Source organism: Simochromis diagramma, unplaced genomic scaffold (genome assembly GCF_900408965.1).
Source record: "Simochromis diagramma unplaced genomic scaffold, fSimDia1.1 OVJJ01000304.1, whole genome shotgun sequence".
Classification (NCBI taxonomy): domain Eukaryota; kingdom Metazoa; phylum Chordata; class Actinopteri; order Cichliformes; family Cichlidae; genus Simochromis; species Simochromis diagramma.
In genome coordinates this window covers 11,589,163-11,611,585 of record NW_024387030.1, presented here as the reverse complement: position 1 = coordinate 11,611,585, position 22,423 = coordinate 11,589,163, and the positions used below count along the sequence as shown (strand labels likewise).

The 22,423-nt window shown below is 40.9% G+C and overlaps 1 protein-coding gene across 1 annotated transcript; it reads right to left on the bottom strand.

Moving 5' to 3' along the window:
• Positions 1–18,787: 18,787 nt before the first annotated feature.
• On the bottom strand, positions 18,788–22,423 carry htr1b (5-hydroxytryptamine (serotonin) receptor 1B). Its single transcript, XM_040042967.1, has one exon. The coding sequence runs from the start codon at positions 21,859–21,861 to the stop codon at positions 20,728–20,730; it is 1,134 nt and encodes a 377-aa protein (XP_039898901.1). The 5' UTR covers positions 21,862–22,423; the 3' UTR covers positions 18,788–20,727.

Here is a 22,423-nt window from a genome sequence, read left to right as displayed (position 1 = left end):
CAGGATGTCTCTCCAGTTTGTGACGCTGACCTGAATCCTTCATGATAACACAAAAGGTAAAGTCAGAGATTCAAGGTTCAAGGTGACGATTAAGAAGAATTGTTTTTAACATCTGAGATGAGATTAGAATAAACTGAAAATAAAGCAAAACACTGTCAAACTGAAGCATTGTTTATGCATAAAAGCAGCTAATCTTGGAGCTGAGACTTGCACATTAATAATGTATTTCAGCTCTGTTTTCATGAGTTACTTTGATATTGTTCCCAAGATAAACAAAGCTTTGTCCATCTCAACTAAGATTTGATTCAGACAGGCTTGACCTTCTCCCACTGGCTGATGACTTGAATCATTGTCCAATTAGAGAGGTCAGTTTAAATTATGCAGCAGAGGGAAAGTGGTACTTGCCATCTGTCAGAAGGGGTTATTTCATTAGGGACAGAGCCTGGGTATTGCTGACTGCCACAGTCTGGCACAGCAGAAAAGACACCTGCCGTTAAATTCATCATTTGTCCAGAGGGAGACTGAAAGAAGATTTCAGGCTGAGAATTTGACTCCATCCTTGGTCACTATTTGTTAATGGGTACTAGACAACTGCACTGATGTGGGAGGAGAGATACCCAGACTGCCTAGCAGCCGGAGTACCGAGCTTGAAAGTGTGCTTAGGCTATGGGTGCACACTGAAAAACTCACAGTGTTGGAGACACAAAAGGATTAGTCTATACTTTAAAACACTGGCTAAGATATAGAGTTTGTTCTCTGTCGAGAGACAAAATGCCAGAAAATCTGCAATGGAGGGGCTATTTGCATGTGTTTGTAGCTGTTCCATGATTATTGTAAATGGCAGAAGTGCTCCTTACACCTTAAATCAACTATGTGTCTTAGACTCTGTGCACATGCTTTGCTACACTGGCACTACATCGACACTACTTTTGCTTTTGCTGTGGTTATCCTCCACACACTGATTGGATAAACAGCCAAAGAGGTATTTCACAAATAAATCTTGATGATAAATTAGCCATTACAACATAAAATTAGACATAGATACTGCTGATTTGCTGGGATTTTCTTGCACAATCATCTCCAGGGTTTACTAGGGTTTATCCTTTTTCTAGGCCTGAGTACCTTCTTGATCTCAGAGGTGAAGACAATGGACAAACTGTTTCAAGATCATAAGAAGACAAGAGCAACTCAAATTATCCAAAAATGAATGCAGAAGAGTATCTCTAAATGGATAACACATCAAACATTGAAGCAGATGGGCTACAGCTGTCAGGGTGCTGGGTCAGTGACCTAGCATTTTGAGTTTATTTTGTATTTCTGATTTCTTTTGATGTATTGGGGACATTTTTAGTTCTAGTGCTTACTGTTAGTATAGTTTAGCTAGGTTTCAGTCTAATTAATGCTATCATCCATGCTTCCTTGTTTATGTGTCTTTTTCTGTTTCCTGTGTAAGTCTGTCTTGTCCTCTGTGTATGCCCGTGCCTCGTCCCCCTTACCTGTCCCCGTGTTCCCCTCCTTGTGTTCCATTCCAGCTCCCTAATCTGTCATGTGTTCCATGTCCTATTGTCAAGCGTGTGTTTTCACAGTCTACGTCTCAGTATGATTCCTGTTTTATTTTGACAGTCTTGTGTTCCGTGTTTAGTGTGTTTAGTTTTGCTTCCCCTCTGGTATCGTGTCAGCTGTGTTTTCACTTCCATTATTAGCCATTGTCGAGCTTTCTGTTTACCTCCTCACGTCTCCATGGTTCATGGCGTCAGGATTTTCAGGTTTCATGTTTTGGTTTTTCCCAGTTTTCGTTTTGTTAGTTCTTGTTCACTTTATGTTATCATTTATTTAAATATGTTTCATTGGCTATAATAAAGGCTATTTTTTTTTCGTTAGATTCAGTCAACCCTGTTGGAATTTGACATAATCAACATGAAACCAAGGATCTGTTCTGCTTGTAACAACAGTTCAGACTGGTGATGGTAGTGATTTCTTGAACATAATAGCAAATTGCTGAAGTCAGATGACCTCCATGGTCAACAGATCCCAATAATATTCCCAAGATTTACATCATGGATGTGCAGCTGACAAATCTGTTGCAACTCCATGATGCTCCATGTATTACATAAAATCTTGGATGGCAGGGGAAGGCTATGAAAGTAAAGACACTTTACTGTTTTTAAATCTCTAAACGAAATAAAAAGTACCTTCGGCTGCTCTCCTGACACAAGATGTTAACCTCAACAGTATGGAGCTACAAATATCTAACCTATTCTGTACTGTAATTAATTTGTGTCCTTTTTCATTTTTGAAAATGAAAATTTCCCCCTCAGTAAAGTACAATTCCCTAATGCAGTACTTTTATACATTTAGGTCTTGCATTCACTGCCAGTAATGACCCTAAACAGACATAAAACGAAAAAACATCTAAGAGATTTTTATCCGATTTAACTGTTTGCAGTTACGATTCTCTGCACAAGAGTAACCAAAAGATTACAACACATCATCTAAAAACTTGTGTGATCTGCTTCAACTGAGGTTCCAGCTTTTAACCTTCCCTTGGAGAGCAGAGAAGATGAGTGCCCCGGGGCTGGCAGTCTAATATTAGAGTCATGTTTGTCGTAACATTCCTCTTTGAGAAAATCCACTCTGGGCTGATTATCAGTGTGATCCACTCTAGTAGACCGGCAGCGGTGAACGTGCCATCGTAGCTAGTGCCATCATCAGCTCTGTGAATCGCTACTGGAGTTCATAAGCGAGGACGTTCTTTAATAATCTTTTATGAAGATAGGTTTGTAAGTGTAGTTTCTACTGAACTTGTGAATTTCTTTCGAGGCTGTTAACACATGTAGACACATATTAAGAACTGTGAATGGTAAAGGTCAGGTTGTGTTCATGGATAACCACCACAGTATTCAGTAGCAGCACAGGTTGTTACATATTTGAGACACTTTTTACTATATTGCATTTTACAGTAGAATTATGGGAATTAAAGTAATGTTTGTCTACAAAGTTGTACTCTGCTCTCTAAGGTCGAGATTAAGCAGAGGAAACTTTAATGGACACTTTAATATGAAAGTGTTTTTGACACATTAATCGTGTACTTAATTCCTCATGTGGAGGCAATCCTGCCTTCTCTGAGAATTGTGGGGGCTTTGCCAGCCTTGAGGGAACTGATTAATTACACAAACTAAATTATACACTAATTAGTTAAATAAGTAAGACAAATTAATACTCAGACAACTGATCTAGCAGTCAAATTTACTATATAGTGCATGTTTTATTTATTTAATTATAGATAGATAGATAGATAGATAGATAGATAGATAGATAGATAGATAGATAGATAGATAGATAGATAGATAGATAGATAGATAGATAATCATGTCAAGTATAAAAATGAGAATAGAAAAAGACAAATATAAATAAACTTGTATCTATTAATATAATAAATATTTTGTGGTTTTGGGGCTTTGATACATGTCTGCAGTAATATCTACTAAAAGAAGCAATCTGTACCCTACAGTTTTCTTCCCTTCCTGTTATTGTGCACCATCGTGGCCAAAATTGCTGAACCGCCAACAGAGGGCGTTATGCTAAGCAATCCAGTCAGGATTCAAAACCTGAACTATTTAAAGCCAATGAAAAGAAAAAGTGTTCAGGCTCTGCAGATACAAAAATAATTCATTCAGAAATAAACCTCTTATTGTCCAAGCTACTTTTACCAAAAAACGCATGACCCACTCTATAAGCACTTAAAGTAGGAAATATTTTAGAAAACAATGTGGAAAAATCACAGACATATACTCCCAAAGAAAGAAAGAAAGAAAGAAAGAAAGAAAGAAAGAAAGAAAGAAAGAAAGAAAGAAGTATTATTTGAAGATTGGACAAACATGCTGAAAGAAGATACTAAAATGATTAGGAACCTGCAGCAATGCATTTAAGCATTTCTTTCTACAGTATACAGGTATACAGACAGTTTGCAAGATACCCCTTTGCATGCATGCACGCATGCAATATATGCAATTGCAAGATAACAGAATATGAGGCGAGAGGTTGTAAACATGTGGCTGGGACATGGAAAGTCCCTTAACCCTGTAAAGCCTAAATTATTAATGAAAATAATTGCTAAAACATTAACATTTCTAGCAACCTTCTGACCTCCTGACAAAATACAGATAAAATCAGAGATTAATTTGCATACAGGATTTTTAATTTGTATAATATTTACTACATTTTTTAAAAAATAAATGTATTGTGCAATTTATTTGGGTTTTTGAAGGGAAAGGTATCACAATGATGATGTAGAAGTCTCAAAGACTCAAAAAAACCCTCATGTATCAAATATGGCACACTTAGTGTTACAGGGTTAAAGCTGCAAGGTTGCCAGGACTACCAAATATGCTTCTGTTCTGACGGCCTCATGGGCTCAAAGGAATTTACTCATTCAGTCTGATCATGTTAGCAACAGTTCCTAGGAGGGCCAAAATGCATTGCACCATTAGGCAGTCAAAACTCCAAATACTTAATCCAGACAGACACAGGTCACACACAGAGGGGCAAAAAGGGAAAGGAAAAGAAATCCAGCACGATTCAGGTAAAAAAAAAAAAAAAAAGAATTGGACAAGAAAAAAATAATACACAGTGAATAACTGGAAAAACAAAGAATACATGAGGAGAATACTGGAGAGTGATCCTGGGAAACCTTCCCCCTGCTTTATTTAAGATTTAAGATAGTAGCAGTATAGTAAAATTCCCTCCATCCATCACTTATGCCAGCTGCTCTGAAATAAGAAGGAATTCATGATCCTAAATGATATTTATGGTTCACATTTAAAACATCAAAACAGCTAATGCCATGAAATGGAAAACACACATTTAGTTTATGTTCTTCTTAGCATCATGACGTGCTGCGCTGTATGCTTACTGCTCAATAACACTAAAAACAAAATCGAAATGGGGGCCATTCGATTCCTATACAACCGTTGCAAGAGCTTGGTTCGCATTGCCGGCAATAAGTCGGACTCGTTCCCGGTGGGTGATGGGCTCCGCCAGGGCTGCCCTTTGTCACTGATTCTGTTCATAATTTTTATGGACAGGATTTCTAGGCGCAGCCAAGTGGCGGAGGGCTTTCGCTTTGGTGGCCTCAGAATCTCATCTCTGCTTTCCGCCGATGATGTGGTTCTGTTGGCTTCATCAGGTGAGGGCCTCCAGCTCGCACTGGAACAGTTCGCAGCCGAGTGTGAAGCAGCGGGAATGAGGATCAGCACCTCCAAATCTGAGGCCATGGTTCTCAGCCGGAAAAGGGTGGAGTGCCCACTCCGGGTCGGGGATGAGTTCCTGCCCCAAGTGGAGGAGTTCAAGTATCTCGGGGTCTTGTTCGCGGGTGATGGGAGAAGGGAGCCAGAGATCGACAGACGGATTGGTGCGGCAGCTGCAGTGATGCGGACGCTGCACCGGTCCATCGTGGTGAAGAGGGAGCTGAGTGTAAAAGAGAAGCTCTCAATTTACCGGTCGATCTACGTCCCTACCCTCACCTATGGCCACGAGCTGTGGGTAGTGACCGAAAGAACGAGATCGCGGATACAAGCGGCGGAAATGAACTTCCTCCGAAGGGTGGCTGGCCTCTCCCTTAGATATAAGGTGAGAAGTTCGGCCATCCGGGAGGGGCTCAGAGTAGAGCCGCTGCTCCTCCACATCGAAAGGAGCCAGCTGAGGTGGTTCAGGCATCTGACAAGGATGCCCCCTGGGCGCCTCCTGGCTGAGGTGTTCCGGGCATGTCCCACCGGGAGGAGGCCCCGGGGCAGACCCAGGACACGCTGGAGAGATTATATCTCTCGGCTGGCCTGGGAACGCCTTGGTGTTCCCCCGGATAAGCTGGAGGAGGTGGCTGGGGAGAGGGAAGTCTGGGCTTCTCTGCTTATGCTGCTGCCCCCGCGACCCGGCCCCGGATAAAGCGGATGAAGATGGATGGATGGATGGATGGACAAAATCGAAATGATGGAGAATAAAAAGTTTTGATGAGGAAAACTAATGAATAAATCAAATGAGTTTCATTGTACGAGCTGGGTCAGATGCAGTTTTTATTGAATAGATTTTACATTGGGTTGGGTTTGTCTCACCTAATGCTAATCCAATCACAATGCAACTCAAATCCAATCAATCAGAATATGATAATGATGCAGAAGGATAATTTATTCGAGAAGACAATGATTTCAAACACTGATTACTTCCATCACTGGAGACAATGACAAAATCAGCTCATACACCAGGGAGCACTCTCTCAAATTAGCAATCATTAAGTTATCTGTGATATGTGACAAAATGAACATCATCAATGACCCTTTCAATATCCCGTGTAATTGGAGCTTAAAAAGGCTTGTGGCTTCTTGGGGGAGTTTGTTGACAGGTGGAAGTCTAGAGATTAATTCTTCATGTCTTTTTTCTCATAAGAGGTGCCAGTTTAGATTCCCGTGAGGTTTTCCTCATGCTCTCTTAGTTGGAGAGAAGTGGAAAGCCTACACCCCCGTGTTCTGAGAAGCAGGATGGAACTGTGGCTCCTGGTATCCGGTCTACTGTGTTCCCAGTGAGCAGAAAATATAGAGAAGGGGGGAAAACAGATTTACATGGAAGAGTTCAAAAGAACAATAAAGGCCAAAGAGAAAATAAAAAAGGAGAAGGAGGTCAGGTCAAGTAACAGCCCATCAGGGTAAATCTCTGTCCCACAGCAGGATGACACGGGCAGCACGGAAACCATGACGAAATCAACCTCAGAATATAAACGTGCAATATAAAGCTGCATCAGCCACAGGCCAAAACATATATCTGTAGCGCTGTTATGACAGGATTGATTACAGCAGAGTTAAGCATGAAAAGTGACGAAAACATGAATCAAATACAGCGACCGATGCGACTGATGAATTTCACGGCCATCAAAGCAGACATGTGCAGAAGTACGCAGCTAATCCGAGACTGCCGCACAGGTGATGCGCGCTCTTGTTCCCGTGCGCATCTGCTCATTTATGTATGTTTTCGCGTCTCCTCCGAGATTAAGTGGATCAGACATTTTTAATCTTGTCAGGGGAGCTTTACTAGAGAGCTCTTGCTTTGTCTGGAGATCCTCTGCATCTTTCTCAGTGCCTTTGAAATCTTAGTAGCGAAACACGATCTCTTTAACATAAGTAAGAATACACACTTAAAATAGGGCTGACCAAAATGTTAACTGCTAACTGAGCACGAACAGTTTATCATAGCATGTGAGGGTTTTTTTTTTCAATGTGCTGTAACAAAAAAAGACCTTTTTAAAATAACCCTTTGATGACATTGATCTTTAGATCACAGCCATGTGTCTTTTTGGTTGTCAAAGCTGTGACTTTACTGGTTAATCTATGTAACAACCTGAGATTTGAATAATAACCTGAATTATTCAGTAAGGAAGCGAAGAGGGAGTACTAGATATAACCTCAGGCTCTTCAAAGAAATACAGCATTACTTTCATTTGATTTGATTTTTCCGTTGGCCCACATCTTTCTCCTCTTTAAGACATTTCAAATCAATTATCTACTCACCCATCACAGTCACGAGATGTGTTAAGGAGAAGCAGCGGGGTTCCAATCAGATTTTCTAATGGCAATGTTGCCACTTCCTGCCCCTCTGGACACAAACCACTTGAAATTAGGGTGAAATCTTTTTTTCCCTCCACGGTGGAAGGCCATCGTCAAATCAGGAAGGACCTGCAGCTTCAAAATGTGTAGTTAAGATGAATTTGTGGACCTCAGAGGTTTTTTGTGGACCTCTGAGATAAGGCTGACCTGGAAAAAAGCAACTATGAATGGAAACACACTGCACCCACATCCTACACTGGAGCATGATTTACAGCTATAACATTTCAAGGTGTAGTACTTTATGTTACACATGTTTCAAGTGGGTGTGGGTCAGTCTCCACAGTTTTGACTTCATTTAAACCTGATAGACAAAATTCATCAGTTAGCAGAAATAAAAAAACTGGAACCTACTAAAACTCTAAAAAAAAATGTAGCTCCTGAATAAAAACAAGATCATTCCTTCTATTTTATCTTTTTGCTTCGAATATCTCAAATTGGAGGACATGATTAATTTGTTGAGATAATATGATAACCACAACAATTTAGAAGTAATCGGTAAAATAATTGAGAAGTGATACATTTCTAAGTCTACCACTCCAACGATGATTAAAAAGTACTTTTGACTGCCACCTTATACATATGAAGTCACAACACTGGTATGCATGTGAGATTTGGCAGATTTTCTCACACAATCCTCAAGGGATTTGTGTCTTCCTCCTCGAAATGAGCCAACAGCTCATTTCGAGGAGGAAATGAATGCTTATGATAGGACACACCATAGATCTGGTCATTTTACATCAGAGGCCTTGGGATGATGGAGTAGAACACCACGTTGACCCGTGCTGCTGTGAGCTTGGACATGCGGATGCTTCGGCTGAATACTCTTATTTGGTCTGAAGCTGGTGGAAAGCTGGGTCAGGCAGAAGCATCGGTTGTACATATAAGGTTGATTAATAAATGTGAACATGCCAGTGAGCAGAATGGAGTTTCAAGGAAGAAACACAGCTGGAAGTCATCCAGAGGTGCACAAGCAGATGATTCAGAGAAGAGATCTGCCAAGTTGAGATTAAGTGTGTTTTCTGCTTTTTATGGGAATAGCTGAGAAACCCGATTTGGCTCAGTAAGTATATTTTAATCCTTAGGATGATCGCAAAAGATTGGTTTGAAAAGGTCAGCTTCTTTTTATCTCCTGAGTATTAAAAAGAAAAATAAAGTCCTAGTTCTTCTTATATACAAGGATGTGTGTCACAGCTACGCAACAGAACTGCTGTCCCGTTCTGCCCTGTCAGTGAAATGAAGAAAGAAACCAAAAGGTCAGTGTGGTCAGACGTTTGCATACACTCATCATGGGCATCGAGGCCATGGTATTTTTGAGATTTTAAGGATTTATTTGAACTGCCCACAACAGTGGAACGATTGTGCAGCATCCATAATGTTTCGTCTTTATTGGATAGTTTGATGCTGAAGATCTGGTATTTGGTCCTTTGCTCACCCACTGAGCTAAAGTGGTGCAAATTCAAATTTATTTCAGATTTTGTCTAATACACACAGGGTCAAAATAATAGAGAGGCTAAAATATATGCATGTAATCACTTAAATATTTTATGGTGCTGAAGGTTCTATAATGTTGTTTAACCAACTCATATTAACTTTATGATTATGACTGACTATAACTGGTAGTTTACAGATTTTTTTTTTTTTTTTTTTTTTTTTTTGGTAAATGATAAGTGGACATGTTTTTTTAACTTTTCTATCTGAGCACTCAAAGCGATTTACACAACTTGCTGTATTCACCCAAGGACTTTTTCTATGCTCTTTCTATGTAATTGCTTCCTATCTAGCATTAACACACATTCACGCTCCAATGGATACATCGGAGAACAATTTCAGGTTGGTATCTAGCCCAAGGATATTTTTGGCATGCAGACTGGAGGGATCGAACCTTGAACCTGGAGATATAAGCAGAAAAATTGTAGATTTTAAGTTGAGAAAATATCTTGGAGCCTTTCTAAACAACTGCAGATTCCAAGATCACCAGTTCAAAAAATTGTATGTAAGTTATTCAGATGTGTCACACTTAGCCGAGGTCTAGAAGAAGACCAAACCTGTGACCCTCAGATGAGAGGTAGTTGTTTAGGATGTTCAAGATCAACCCAGGAACCACCAAGACTCAATCCTACCAGAAAATGGAAATTGCTGGAATGCCATAGTGGAGCCAATTTGAAATCGCCATGGACTGTATGTTTGGAGCTGTAAAGATGAGCTTTTCAGAGCTAAGAACGCTATAGCAACCGCATGCATGGTGTTAGTAGCATCATGCTCTGTGGCCGGTTTGCTGCCAGTGGATCAGGTACACTGCAGAAAGTGGATGGAATAATGGAGAAGCAGAACTACCTCAAAATCCTTCAACTAAACTGCAAGACAGTTGAAACTTGGATACGAGTGTTCCAAGAGGACACGGATCGAACATTAAAACTGGTTTTGTTAAAGAAGGCTGACATCGAACTTCCAAAACAGCCTTCCCAACACCCCAACCTCAACCTTATTGAAAATTTATGGATTATGATTCAAAGCCAGGCCTATGCCGGGAAAGTAACCATTTTAAATGAACGCAGCGTGGCGCAGCGTGTTTTGGGGTTTAAAAGCCACCGAGACCTGGTGTTTAAAAAAAAAAAGTGGAAGCAGAGCAACTACGGACGAAAGTTTCGGCCTGTCTCAGCAATGCAAAGCCCCCAGCATCCAACATCACCATGGAGGAGAGGAAGGCACTCACATCACTTAGTGATGACAACAACATTATCATCCTTCCGGCAGACAAGGGTAGGTGCACAGTATTGCTAAACCAGAAAGACTATCATGAGAAAATTTTGTCACTACTCAGTGATGAAAATACTTATGAGCCCCTGAAACGAGACCCAGGAAGTGGCTACAGGAAGAGGGTGATAGACTGTCTGAAGCAGTTAGAACAAGACGAGGCTATTGACCGGACCTCATACCACAGGCTGTACCCAGGGGAATCTACACCAAGTCTGTATGGTTTACCAGAAATACATAAACAGGATGCACCTTTAAGACCGATTGTCTGCATGATCAACTCTGTCTCCTATAACATCTCCAAGTTTCTGGCTTTGATCCTCAACCCGCTGGTGGGCAGCTCTGAACACCACATCCAGAACACCCTGGATTTTGTTGAGAAGGTGAGAGATGTCATTATGGAGGCAGATGAAACCATGGTCTCGTACGACGTTACTGGGAACGGAAGCGTTGGAGGTAGTCCGTAAGAGATACAGGATGACACTAACCTCAGCAACAGGACCACTCTCAGCATCGACCAAGTGTGTTTGCTTTTGGAACTGCGTCTTCATTCCACCTACTTCACACACAAGGGTCAGTTCTACAGGCAGAAACATGGGTGTGCCATGGGCTCCCCAGATTCACCCATCGTGGCCAACTTGTACATGGAAGAAGTGGAAAAGAGGGCTTTGCTATCCTACCCTGGGACACCACCAAGCCATTGGTTCAGATATGTGGATGACACCTGGGTGAAAATCAAATCTCAGGACGTACCACATTTCACGGATCACATTAACTCGGTGGACCGACACATCAAATTCACCAGGGAGGATATGAAAAGTGGCAGGTTAGCCTTCTTAGACTGTGAGATTTCCATCAGGAATGGGGGACATCTAAAAGCTGACATGTACCGTAAACCTACACATACGGATCAGTATCTAAGGTTTGACTCTCATCATCCACTGGAGCACAAACTGAGTGTCATCAGGACGCTACAACACAGAGCAAACACCATCCCCACTGACACAGCGGCCAGGGAAGCAGAAGAACAGCACATCAAGAAGGCCCTGAGTAAATGTGGTTATCCCAGCTGGACTTTTGTCAAAGCGGGAAAAACACCTAAAGAAAGCTCCAGCCGATCCAGGAGAGAAGGACAACCGCTGCCCAAGCGAAAACCTGTAGTGATCCCGTATGTGTCAGGAGTATCGGTCAGGAGCAGTTGAGACGCATTTTTTCTAAACATCGGGTCTCTGTGGCTTTTAAACCCCAAAACACGCTGCGCCAAAAACTGGTCCACCCCAAGGATCGGGTCCCCCGACACAAACAGAGTAACATAGTGTACGCTGTTAAGTGCCAGGAGGATTGCCAGGATTTGTACATCGGGGAAACCAAACAACCTCTGGCGAAGCGAATGGCACAACACAGAAGAGCTACCTCGTCAGGCCAGGACTCTGCAGTCTATTCACACCTACAGGCCAGTGGACACTCTTTCAATGATGAGGATGTACACATCCTGGACAGGGAGGCCATTTGCGTGAAAAGGGAAAGACCATCTCTGAATCGAGGAGGGGACCTAAGGGTACATCTTTCACCATCTTACAATGCTGTGATTGCAGCCATTCCCCAACTCTCTGTGAATGGTACGCATGGTCATTGATCAGTGGGTTTTGGTCAGTGGTTGTTGATCAGTGGTCATGAGAATTTGCATAATTATGATTAAGGAACTGACATTGTGCAAATGTCCTGTTTATAAGATTGGGGAAACCTGCAGTCAGCTGAGACTGAAGAAGTCACTTGGATGAGTGACGAAACGTTTCTCCCACAAAACGCTACGTCCAGATGAACAGAATCAACTTTTTGGCCATTTTAAATGAATTCTACCAATTTTGCTATGAAGAGTGATCAGATATCCAGCCAAAATAAGGCTAGTTCATGGCTACCAAAAGCATCTGGTCAAGGTGCAACTTGCTAAGGGACATTGAACCAAATATTAATTGGGGTGTATGTATATATTTGAACTGGTATACATTAAAGAAACTAGTTTCATACTTGTGCATTCAATTCTTGTTTTTTAAAATTAAAAATGTGTGCTGTTCAGTCAAATCAACCCCAGAAAGAGAAAAGTTCAAATAAATCATTAAAAGCCCCAAATTACCATGACATTTACGCACATGATGAGTGTATGCAAACTAAAGATTAATATAGTTTCTTTAAAATAAATGATCTTTAATTCAGTCTTTTAAATACCAAACCATAGTTTAACACAGGCAGGAGGCTTAACTTAAATGTTTTTGTAAAGAGGATGCTCTTATTCAAGTGTCACAACCTTGGGGGTGTTTGCAGACGAGCAGAAAAAGAGCTGAATTAGGTTATGTCAGGCAAATTTCATGCTAATAGCTCCGGTGACATTTTGCGTTATTATTGCTTATGAAAATGGAAAATTACAAATATGCTACTCAAGTTTCCATCTCAGTGCACTTTCTCATGCTTAATATCAAAAGGTTAATAGACAATATGTAAATGACTCCAGAAGAAAAGGGGAACCCCTCATTTATATTCTTCAAAGCTCTCAGTGAAACTGAAATCCATATGTGGGTGATGGGTGTATTCATCACGGTGTTGGAGAATATGTGACTTGTGTAGCCAAACAAGTATAAGACAAAAACTTACTTGCGTCGTTAATAGTCTTATACGAGCCTCTCCTTGCAAACGAATGCAAATAAAATGGGGATTTTGCACTATGTGATAAAAGAGAGATAAAAAATGACCTTTTTAAGTTGAACTGCCATCTTTGTTGTTGTGGCAGTCTCTGCTCTCTGCCTCTTAACGAGGACTGAATAGAGTGTGGTGAGCTTGACCTCTGAGCAGGGCCATTTCAAGTTCAGCACAAATGTCAGCCGAGAACAAGACATCTAACTCCCGCTAGTTCTTTAGGTCTTACACGACAGTTTACTTTCCCCTCTTACTTTTAACTTTGTGTGCCCTGAAAGCCTCGGTAAACAAAGAACACAGGCTGGAGTAATGTCAGTGAACCAAGCCCATCCTGAAAGGAAAATATTCAGACTTACAAATCAAAACTAAGAATGATCAAAAGGCACTTAATACTTAAAGTTAAACTCCTTATAGCATCATAAATAGAACGTCAACAATTCAAGCAGTTGAGATCTACATCTGTGAATGAATAGAATTCATCATTACCCCCACCACAGCCACAAGAGATGCTGGGTGTAGCTACCTGCTACCTAAATTCCTGTCTTTTGTGCCTTATATACACTATATGGACAAAGGTATTGGGCCACACCTCTTAATCTTTGAATTGAGGTGTTTGCAGTCCTATTGCACCGGTGTACAGAACCATGCACCCAGACATCCAGTCTGCCTTTACAAACATTAGTGAAAGAATGGGTCATTCTGCAGAGACACTGTTGCCACAGCTCTGTTTGTGAAATTTCTTCCCTCCTAGATATCAGCTGTATGGTGGTACTATTACCACAGCCAAAGAGGTTATGTTCTTGGTAGTGCTTGGGTGCTTACATACGTGTCCTTCTGTCTGTAAGCACGACAGCTCAGAACAGAAATTCTGATAAATTTTTTTAGGGATGTAGACTTGACGTCCACTGACGTCGTCAACGTCAACTTAATTATTTATTGGTGAAAAAACTGTGATTTTCACAAGTGTGATGTGTATTACCAACATATAGAACGTACCATATAAATATTTTAAAGTATCATGTCACATTTGACCTCTCCTTTAAAGTCAATACTTTGCTATAAAGGTAAAAGTGATAATAATAAAGAGCTGTTTAAAACTATGTTGTTTTTTTGTTTTTGCTATTGTTTGGGCTGAGAATACAGGCATATAGGGAATGGTATATGAGATTTCTAAATATCACATTACTTTTGACCTCTGATTTATTCTTCAAGGTCAGATAAGTTTTACATTTTTTAATCTTTAAAATGTCTCTAAATTCTACTGCCTTTGTCTGCATAAGCAAAATTTGGGAAACGACACTGTGGGTTCTAAATATCAAGTAATAGTTTGCATCCAAATGTGTCACATTTTACCTCTGATCTCACTTTTATATTTCACATCTGTGTTTCTTTCAAAGTGAGCTCAAAATGCTGTATTGCCTTAAAGAATTAGAAAGAGAAAGATGAGCTGCCTTAGTGGAAGTTTGTGTTCTCGATTCATGTTGTTCAAGTGGAAGTGTTTAGGAAAACCCAGTATTACGCAAAATGTTTAATACGCACACCGGTCCACTGTGTCCATTTCACGCTTTGCCGCTCCAAAACATGAAATGGGCACGCATGCAGAAGCTGCATTACCAGCAGGGGGAGATAATTTATATAAAGCCAAGAAGTTGGTAGTGAGCAAAAAACATACAAAGTGCATTCCAGGGTCCTTAATTGTCTAAATAATTAAGCGAGGTGGCTAACATGAGTTAATGATGTCTGTTTAAACGCTTTCCAATGATTGTTTTCATGTTGGCTTCAAATAAAATATCTCCCTCTGCTGTTACTGCAGCGTACTGCACCTTTTCCATCCTCTTTTCACACTTTGGAGAGGCAAAGAGTGCAATGGACACTGTGGACCGTAATGTCTATTACACAATATTGGGTTTTTAAAGAACCATACCAAGTTGCATACTGCATAAAAGTCTGACTCAGTAATTGCAGAGCACAAAACTTCCTCTGCCGTTAACATCAGTACAGAAACTGTGACCCAGGAGCTTCATGGTATGGGTTTCCATGGCCAAGCATCTCCTGTAGCTCTAATGTGTAGGTGGCCCAGTGCTTTTGTCCACTGGGCCACCGATACATTACAGAAAATACAAAGGGTGTCAGCTCACCTGTTATCTTTACAGCTTCTCCCTGTTTTCCTCCAACAGAAGCAATGGTGGGTCATCAGAGACGTGCCTGAACCTGAGAGGTGGGGTGCCGAAGGTATAAAGACTGGTTCTTCAATTCCTTCTCTCTGGGATGCTTTGTCTTGTCTATGGTCATGCTGCTTTGTTAGGTTATTTTGTCTCTTGTACCCTTGTTCAGCATCATCCATTCACAGCATATACTGCTGACACCGTCATGCGAAACTACATGTTTAGTTATATAAACTGGTTGGCAAATTGGACTGTGCGGATTTGTTATTTGCCAGCCTGAGCCAAGCTGGTAACAATAAACAGAATATTTTCCACTGCAGAAAAATATGTTAATGCTGAAAATTTATACAGCTGATTTGTGTTTGAACATTTACGATGCTGCATGATACAAATTAACCAAGAATCATCTCTGCAGAGTCAGAGCTCTGTAGCTTTTTTTATCAGCTTTTTTAGGAAATTGTAAAAGTTTAGAAGAGTTTAATGAAGTTTAAATTGTGCAGAAAGTTACCAGAACTTCTTTATTAAGGATTTAAACACACCCAATATTTTGAATTATGAGATTTTTCAAATGAGAATGAGAAAGTAAATATAGATCACGCTGTTACTAGGTGATAACGGAGCAGCCATTACCAGTGATGCACACACAGTGTAGATGGATGGTTCATAAAGCAACCAATCTTCAGCAGTATGTGAACTTGTTATGTCACTATCTGGCTAATTTGATGATGTATTGCTTGCCAGGTAAAAGCTTATATTAAGTGTGACAGATATGCTAAGCTCTGATAGTAATAGTCCTACAAGTGTAAACACAGTCACACCACCAGAATGATGACATTATTACAAATACACTACGCCCCAATCTCCTTAATGCAAAATACTGCAGGACCTTTAAATTAAGCCACTATGCTGTAACACAGGTAAACTGCTTGTGGCCACAGATATGCTACGAAGCACGGAGCAAACATGCATCAATGAAGACTGTGATTTGACACACGCACACACACGTGATAACCATAGGCAATAACAGGGGGTGCATCAGCGACACCTTTATGCACGCATGAACTGAGATCTGTTTAATGTTTGTGGGCATTTAACTCGATATTTCGCTGTCATCTCCAGAAACTGATGTTGGAGTGCAGATTTATGGCCCTGTCAGGTGGTTTCATTCACAATTAATCTGACATGATGGATTTTAAACTACTGTGGCTGTGCAATTAGCATGAGTACAGCAGGTTAACCATACATGAATATTTCAGAAAGCATAAAACCAGAAAACATAATATGCAAAACGGCAGTGGACACGTTTCAAAAAGTACACATTCACAGGTAAACCACACTGATTTCCTGCAAACCTTTACGAGTACATGTTAACGACAAAGTGTCACATTTGTAACATCTCTGAGTGATTCAGAATCAGGATTGCTAAACATATAAGAGCCCACGTCTAATTGTTATTCACCATCTATCTCCTTTCTTTTTCATGTCACTGCATAGATGGCTTGCACAGGTGACTCGTTTTCCTTCCTGCCAAGGTCAATCATTACCACCTTGGAGAGATAATTTATTAATAGCAGATTGCCCTTTGTGCCTCCATTTTTTCAGGTGATGAATGCTTCAAACCTCGTTCAACCTTTGTCAGAAAGAGTGAAACGATAAAGCTGCTAACCAAAACTAGATTCAGTCGAGGAATATTTTACAGGTTCATCATCCATGTGATCGGCCTCACTAGCTGTTACATCACCGGTGTCCTTCTCTCTACAGGCATATATGTGGCACATCAGTAATGGAAATAGAAAAAAAGGGTGTGTGTAATTAATGTATTTGCTTCCACAATGCAGTCGTAGCATGTTAATCACAGATGCGTGCTGCTCTGCAACTGGTTTAGCAACTGTACCTACGGTACATGTATCATGCAAAAAAGCTTTTTAAACATCAACAACCAATTGCAAGATAGATTTATGCGATGCATTATGAATCCACTCTACTCTGCATCATTCTGTCCCTCCATTCAGCACTACAGTATGTGGCTTTGTGCTCCACTGCACAATGACACAGCAAAAATGTTTAAGGTAATGTGTATGCGAAAAATGCTGCAGGAATCCTGACTTTATGCCTGCTGTTTATCTCTACTTGAGGCTAGCTGCATGGCAGTACATTTGAGGGTCCAATCTGCACTCAGAGGGCTTTGGGTTGTCAGTTCATCAGGTACATGAGGGCTTCTCACAAACATTATGAGCCCCTTATTCACATACACACACACAGATCAACTTTGTCTGAGGGAAACAGCCACAGGTCACAAAGTTATGGAGTCAAATACAGAGTTAGCAGAGCAAAGCAAAAATCATAAAAAATGGTAATTAAATAAGAATTAAATAGAATTAATTACCATAGTCTAATAGAGTTTAAATAGAAAAAGTAAACCAACTCCAACATTAGCCCATTACTGTATGTCTTCTCCATTCTGAATGGCAGGTGGTCATTAAGTTCCTTGGCCAGTAAGAAAGTGTAAAAGTCTCAAACCTAAAACAGAACGAAAATGTTTTGGAATTGTCCTTTTGAAGTTACGTGACACGTCCCACAGCGCTGTGCCATTCCCACGAATCGCATTTTGAGCCTTTGCAGTCTCTTGCACTCAGCCGCTTTTCAGGTGAAGTCAGTTAAGTCTTTGGGGGTTTAGAGCTTAGGCCTTTGGATGGAGACTGGAATTGGGCCTAGTATAACACACTGAAATCTCCAACTTATCTGTCTGCTGTCAGTTCTCATTACGCTCGGTGCCAGTGCCAAGTTTTTGAAATCTTTGCTAGATATTTCTGGCTCCGCTGCATCAATTTTTATACTTTGCATGTATGCTTTGTTAAATTTTTTCACTGGTCTGACAATTGGAAGAATTGTTTCATGCAGACAAGAAAACCAAAAGCTCAACTTGTACTTAGGAGATTGCATAACCCCCATTGTGTGCAATTAAATTCCTCTGCACAGTACAAATATACTGTATGCCACAAAAAAAGCTCATATATGATATATAGCATGCATAGTCGAGCATATCTTACCTTTTCTGCAAAGATCTTTTTCATTAAATGCAGATTGTCTATAATATAATACCTGTGTAAGGCATATATTTGTGTTTTGTCATGCATAATATCCACACTGCACTCAGTTTTGTTTAGAATGTTGCATAATTTGTGTTCAGATGGATGTTTGTCTGATGAAGATCTTGTAGGTTGAAACATTAAAAAACTCCCTTTGGGGACAACATTTTCCTCTGTCCTGCACCCAAACAAGCACGAAAATGTTTCTTATTTTTGTGGCAAAGCTCAGCCCAAAGCTCAGCCCAAAGCTCAGCCCTGGTAAAGAGTGTTTCTCAAGTTCATTTTATTCAATTTGTTCGTCATCTTATCCTTAGCTGACCAAAACTTTTGAGACTTTTTGTATTTATTATGTATTTTATAGTCAAATAGTTTCAATAAAAGCATTTATTGTAGAACTGAATAAAGAATATTTATTATTACAACATTAGTTCGTGTCGCTGAAATCTCTGCATGGAGTTAAGACCTCTGATTCCCTTTAGGAAACATAAATAATGTGAAAGTCACAACCACAAGCAAAGTCTTTAAATATATAGATTACAGATATTACATTGTGTCAGTCTTGAACGCACCTGCGTCTGCCTTAGAAAATTGTATAAAATTCTCTGAATGACTTCCTGTTCAAGTGCAATCCTCTGTCAAGCGTTATGGGTCATGTTAAAATTCATATATGGAAAGCCAAAAGATGTCAGCGCGTGTGCTTCCATATGTGCTGACAACATGAGTGCCCCTTTCTGCATACGTGAAGTACACTAGAATAGCATCGCTTGCGCTCGCTCTCATGACTTATTGAACTATGAAAGCAAAGACTTGTTCTCCTGCAGGAAGGCGGCAGAGGAAGGGCAGGGAGATGGTGAGGAGATCAAACAGCAGCGAGCTGCAGCGCAACCTTAAAACATGAGGAGGAAGTGATGCGAAACGACACCCTCTTGTCCACATTGATCCGCGCTGTTTAATGCTTTCCCACATCTCCGAGTGCCTCGAGAGGTTGTTGGATTTCAATTTTGATGTCATCATAATGTTTTCTAGCCGTGACTCTAATCTCTCATTAGATTTCAAGGTAGCACCTCACAACAGGGAGAAAACTGCAAGTCATCTGCCACAATATAAACATGGCAAAACACAAATGAAAGGACCAGCATGGCTCATCTTTACTAAGAACTGCATTAAAACTCTTACTCAAAGACAAATATTTGAAAGCCTTTATTACACAGCGCCTCTGAATGAGAACAAATACTAGAGCAACAAACTTTGTTTTCATTTTATGCTGGCAGATCTTCAGCATTTTTTATGTAGCTCTGCAAGCCGGATTCTACAATTCAGAGCACTCTATGCGGCCATAAGATGGGGAAACCATGTGACACACGAACAGGACATACTGAAGAAACAGACTGAATGTGGCAGAAAACAGGCCCACCCATGCACAGTTAAACAAGATTAAGTTTGTTCAGCAGAATTGAATTTATTATGAGTGATCATCAGCTTTGCTGCATTAATATCAGCTGCAGATGAAGCTTTTCTTAAAGCCCCAGAAGGAAAGCAGACTTCTCACTCTTCCTTTCAACTGCATGGGTGTGCCTTTCTAAACAAAGACAACCACAGCATCGAGCGGCCCAAGACTATGATCAAAATATAAACCTATGGTTATTTTCAGCATACATAGACATATAACTGAACCGGCAACCTTGCTTTCAGGTATTCACATAATCCCCAAAAAGAATTATCCAGGGTCATTTATCCGAAAGGTATTTATGAATTCAAAATCATGTCTGTTGCTCCTGATTTCTGCTGCTTATTCACATTAATGGGTCAGGCATCATGGGAGTAAGTGCTATGCACTGCATTAACATACTTTACCAGCCAAATAGGAATCCACACAGAATAATCCATCACTTAACTGATATGTGAAAGGTTAAAGTGAAGCAGTGTCAAAAAAATTAGAAGTTTCCCACCACCACCCTCAATATGCAAAATGCCTATCTTCACAAATGATTTCTCTTTGTATTAAATACTAAATCAGGTCTTTTGTAAATAAAAACAAGCTTCTTTTTTTTTTTTTTTACTTTTTTCTAAATTGGCATTTCTCCTCATCATGGCTTCATTGAATTTGAATTTTTTTTTTAATGTATTTAGATAATGGAAATATTTTTTACAACTATGCCTTTTATGTAGAACAATTTCTCACCACTTTTTCTTTTTTTGTTCAATAAAACTGGCATTTTTTTCATCTCCATCCCGATTCAAATGAAAAAAGTCCCATTTTCACATCCTCATAATGCCTGTGAGTCACAGAGAGCTTATTATTTGAAGGATTCTTGTTTCAGAAGTTCATATAAGAAAATAGACACATAAACAAATGTTGTCAGTGACCGGAGGTGCAGCTCACAGCCTGCAACATCTGAAGCGCGTGAGTTTGTGAAAAGCTTTTTTGAAGTCCTCGTTTGACATGGTGTATATGATCGGGTTGATGAGGGAATTGAGATATCCCAGCCAGGTGAAAAAGTCAAATAACTCGGGGTTAAAACATGTGTCACATGTTGCCACCAGCAACGTGTAGATGAAAAACGGAAGCCAGCAAATAATATAAGCGCCGAGGATTATCCCCAGAGTCTTCGTCGCTTTTCGTTCTCTTGCTGCTGAAATTCTCTTTTTCTCCAAAACCGCATCGGACAACGTCACTTTCACCTGGTTCTCGCTCGTTGAAGACCCGGTGTCGCTGGACGGAGCGTCGTGTCTCCCGCACTGCAGAGAGCTAGTGGACGCCGCGGACCCAGGGGAGTTGGAGACCAGGTGAGCCGATGTTAGTCTCTTCCCAACCTTCTTCGGGGACTGCTTCAGGATCCTTTTCCGAGCCTCCACGTATATCCGTCCGTAGAGGACAATGAGGAGCAAGGTTGGGATGTAGAAAGCCCCAAAAGTGGAGTAAATGGTGTAGAAAATGTGATCTGTGTTGACGCTACAGCTTGTTAATTCATCCGCTTTCACTTGTCTCCAGAAGAGAGGCGGGAGGGAGATGGAGATGGCGATGACCCAGGCTGTGGCCACCATCCCTGCCGCTCTTCCCGTTGTGCGCTTTTTAGAGTACTCCACTGCGTCAGTGATGGCCCAGTACCTATCCAAAGCGATTACGCACAGATGGAGGATGGACGCAGTGCAACACGTTATGTCCGAGGAGAGCCAGATGTCGCAAACTATTTGTCCGAGCGTCCAGGTGTGGATCACGGTGTACAGGACGCAGATGGGCATCACTAGGATAGACACCAGCAGGTCAGTGACGGCCAGAGAGGCGATCAGAAAGTTTGCGGGAGTTTGCAGCTTCTTCGACTGGGAAATCGTTGCGATGACAAAGGCATTGGATAAAGTGGTGGCGAGTGTGATAATCGAGAGAATCACAGCCAAGCTGATCTGATAGGCGAGACTCTCTGCGCTCTCATCCACAATGGATGAATTTGTAGTAAAACTGTCGTTTGTGGTGTTGACCGGCTGAGTTGGCTCGACTTGACCCGAGAGCTCCATAACTTTTAGTCACTTTTATCATATTTTATTTGCACCCTCTGATGTCTGGCATTGAATGAGCTTTCTCTCGTCGTTAGCGTTGCCTCATCCGTGCCATGCGTTCAGAGTAGTGGCACAGTGGAAACAGAAAAACTCACTCTTTTCTTCTTCATTTTTTCATCTTACATCAGATTTTAATGCGCAGATGTTGAAATATGGAGGCAAGTATCCATTCATCGCTGAAATGAAAACTTCTCCGGGTTTTAGCCATGAAAAGAAAACTTCCTAACTGTGGAAGCACGCAACAAATAAAAAGTATTATGCATAAATGTTGAGCAGTGCGCCCTGATAACCCAACATCTGGGAGGATGTCACAGATAATCCACATGTAGGGCAGAGGTGCTCGAGAGCTATGCCTTTGCAGGCCCCTTGTGGTTGAATGCTGAGCCAACCCCGAGTCTCGATTTTATACAGACTCTGACATCAAACAAGCGCCACCGATCACAGCTCTCTCTCTCTCTCTCTCTCTGAAGAGTAGACTGCCTTCTGGGTCATAGTGCCCAGTGTTTCCCATTTGCCACAT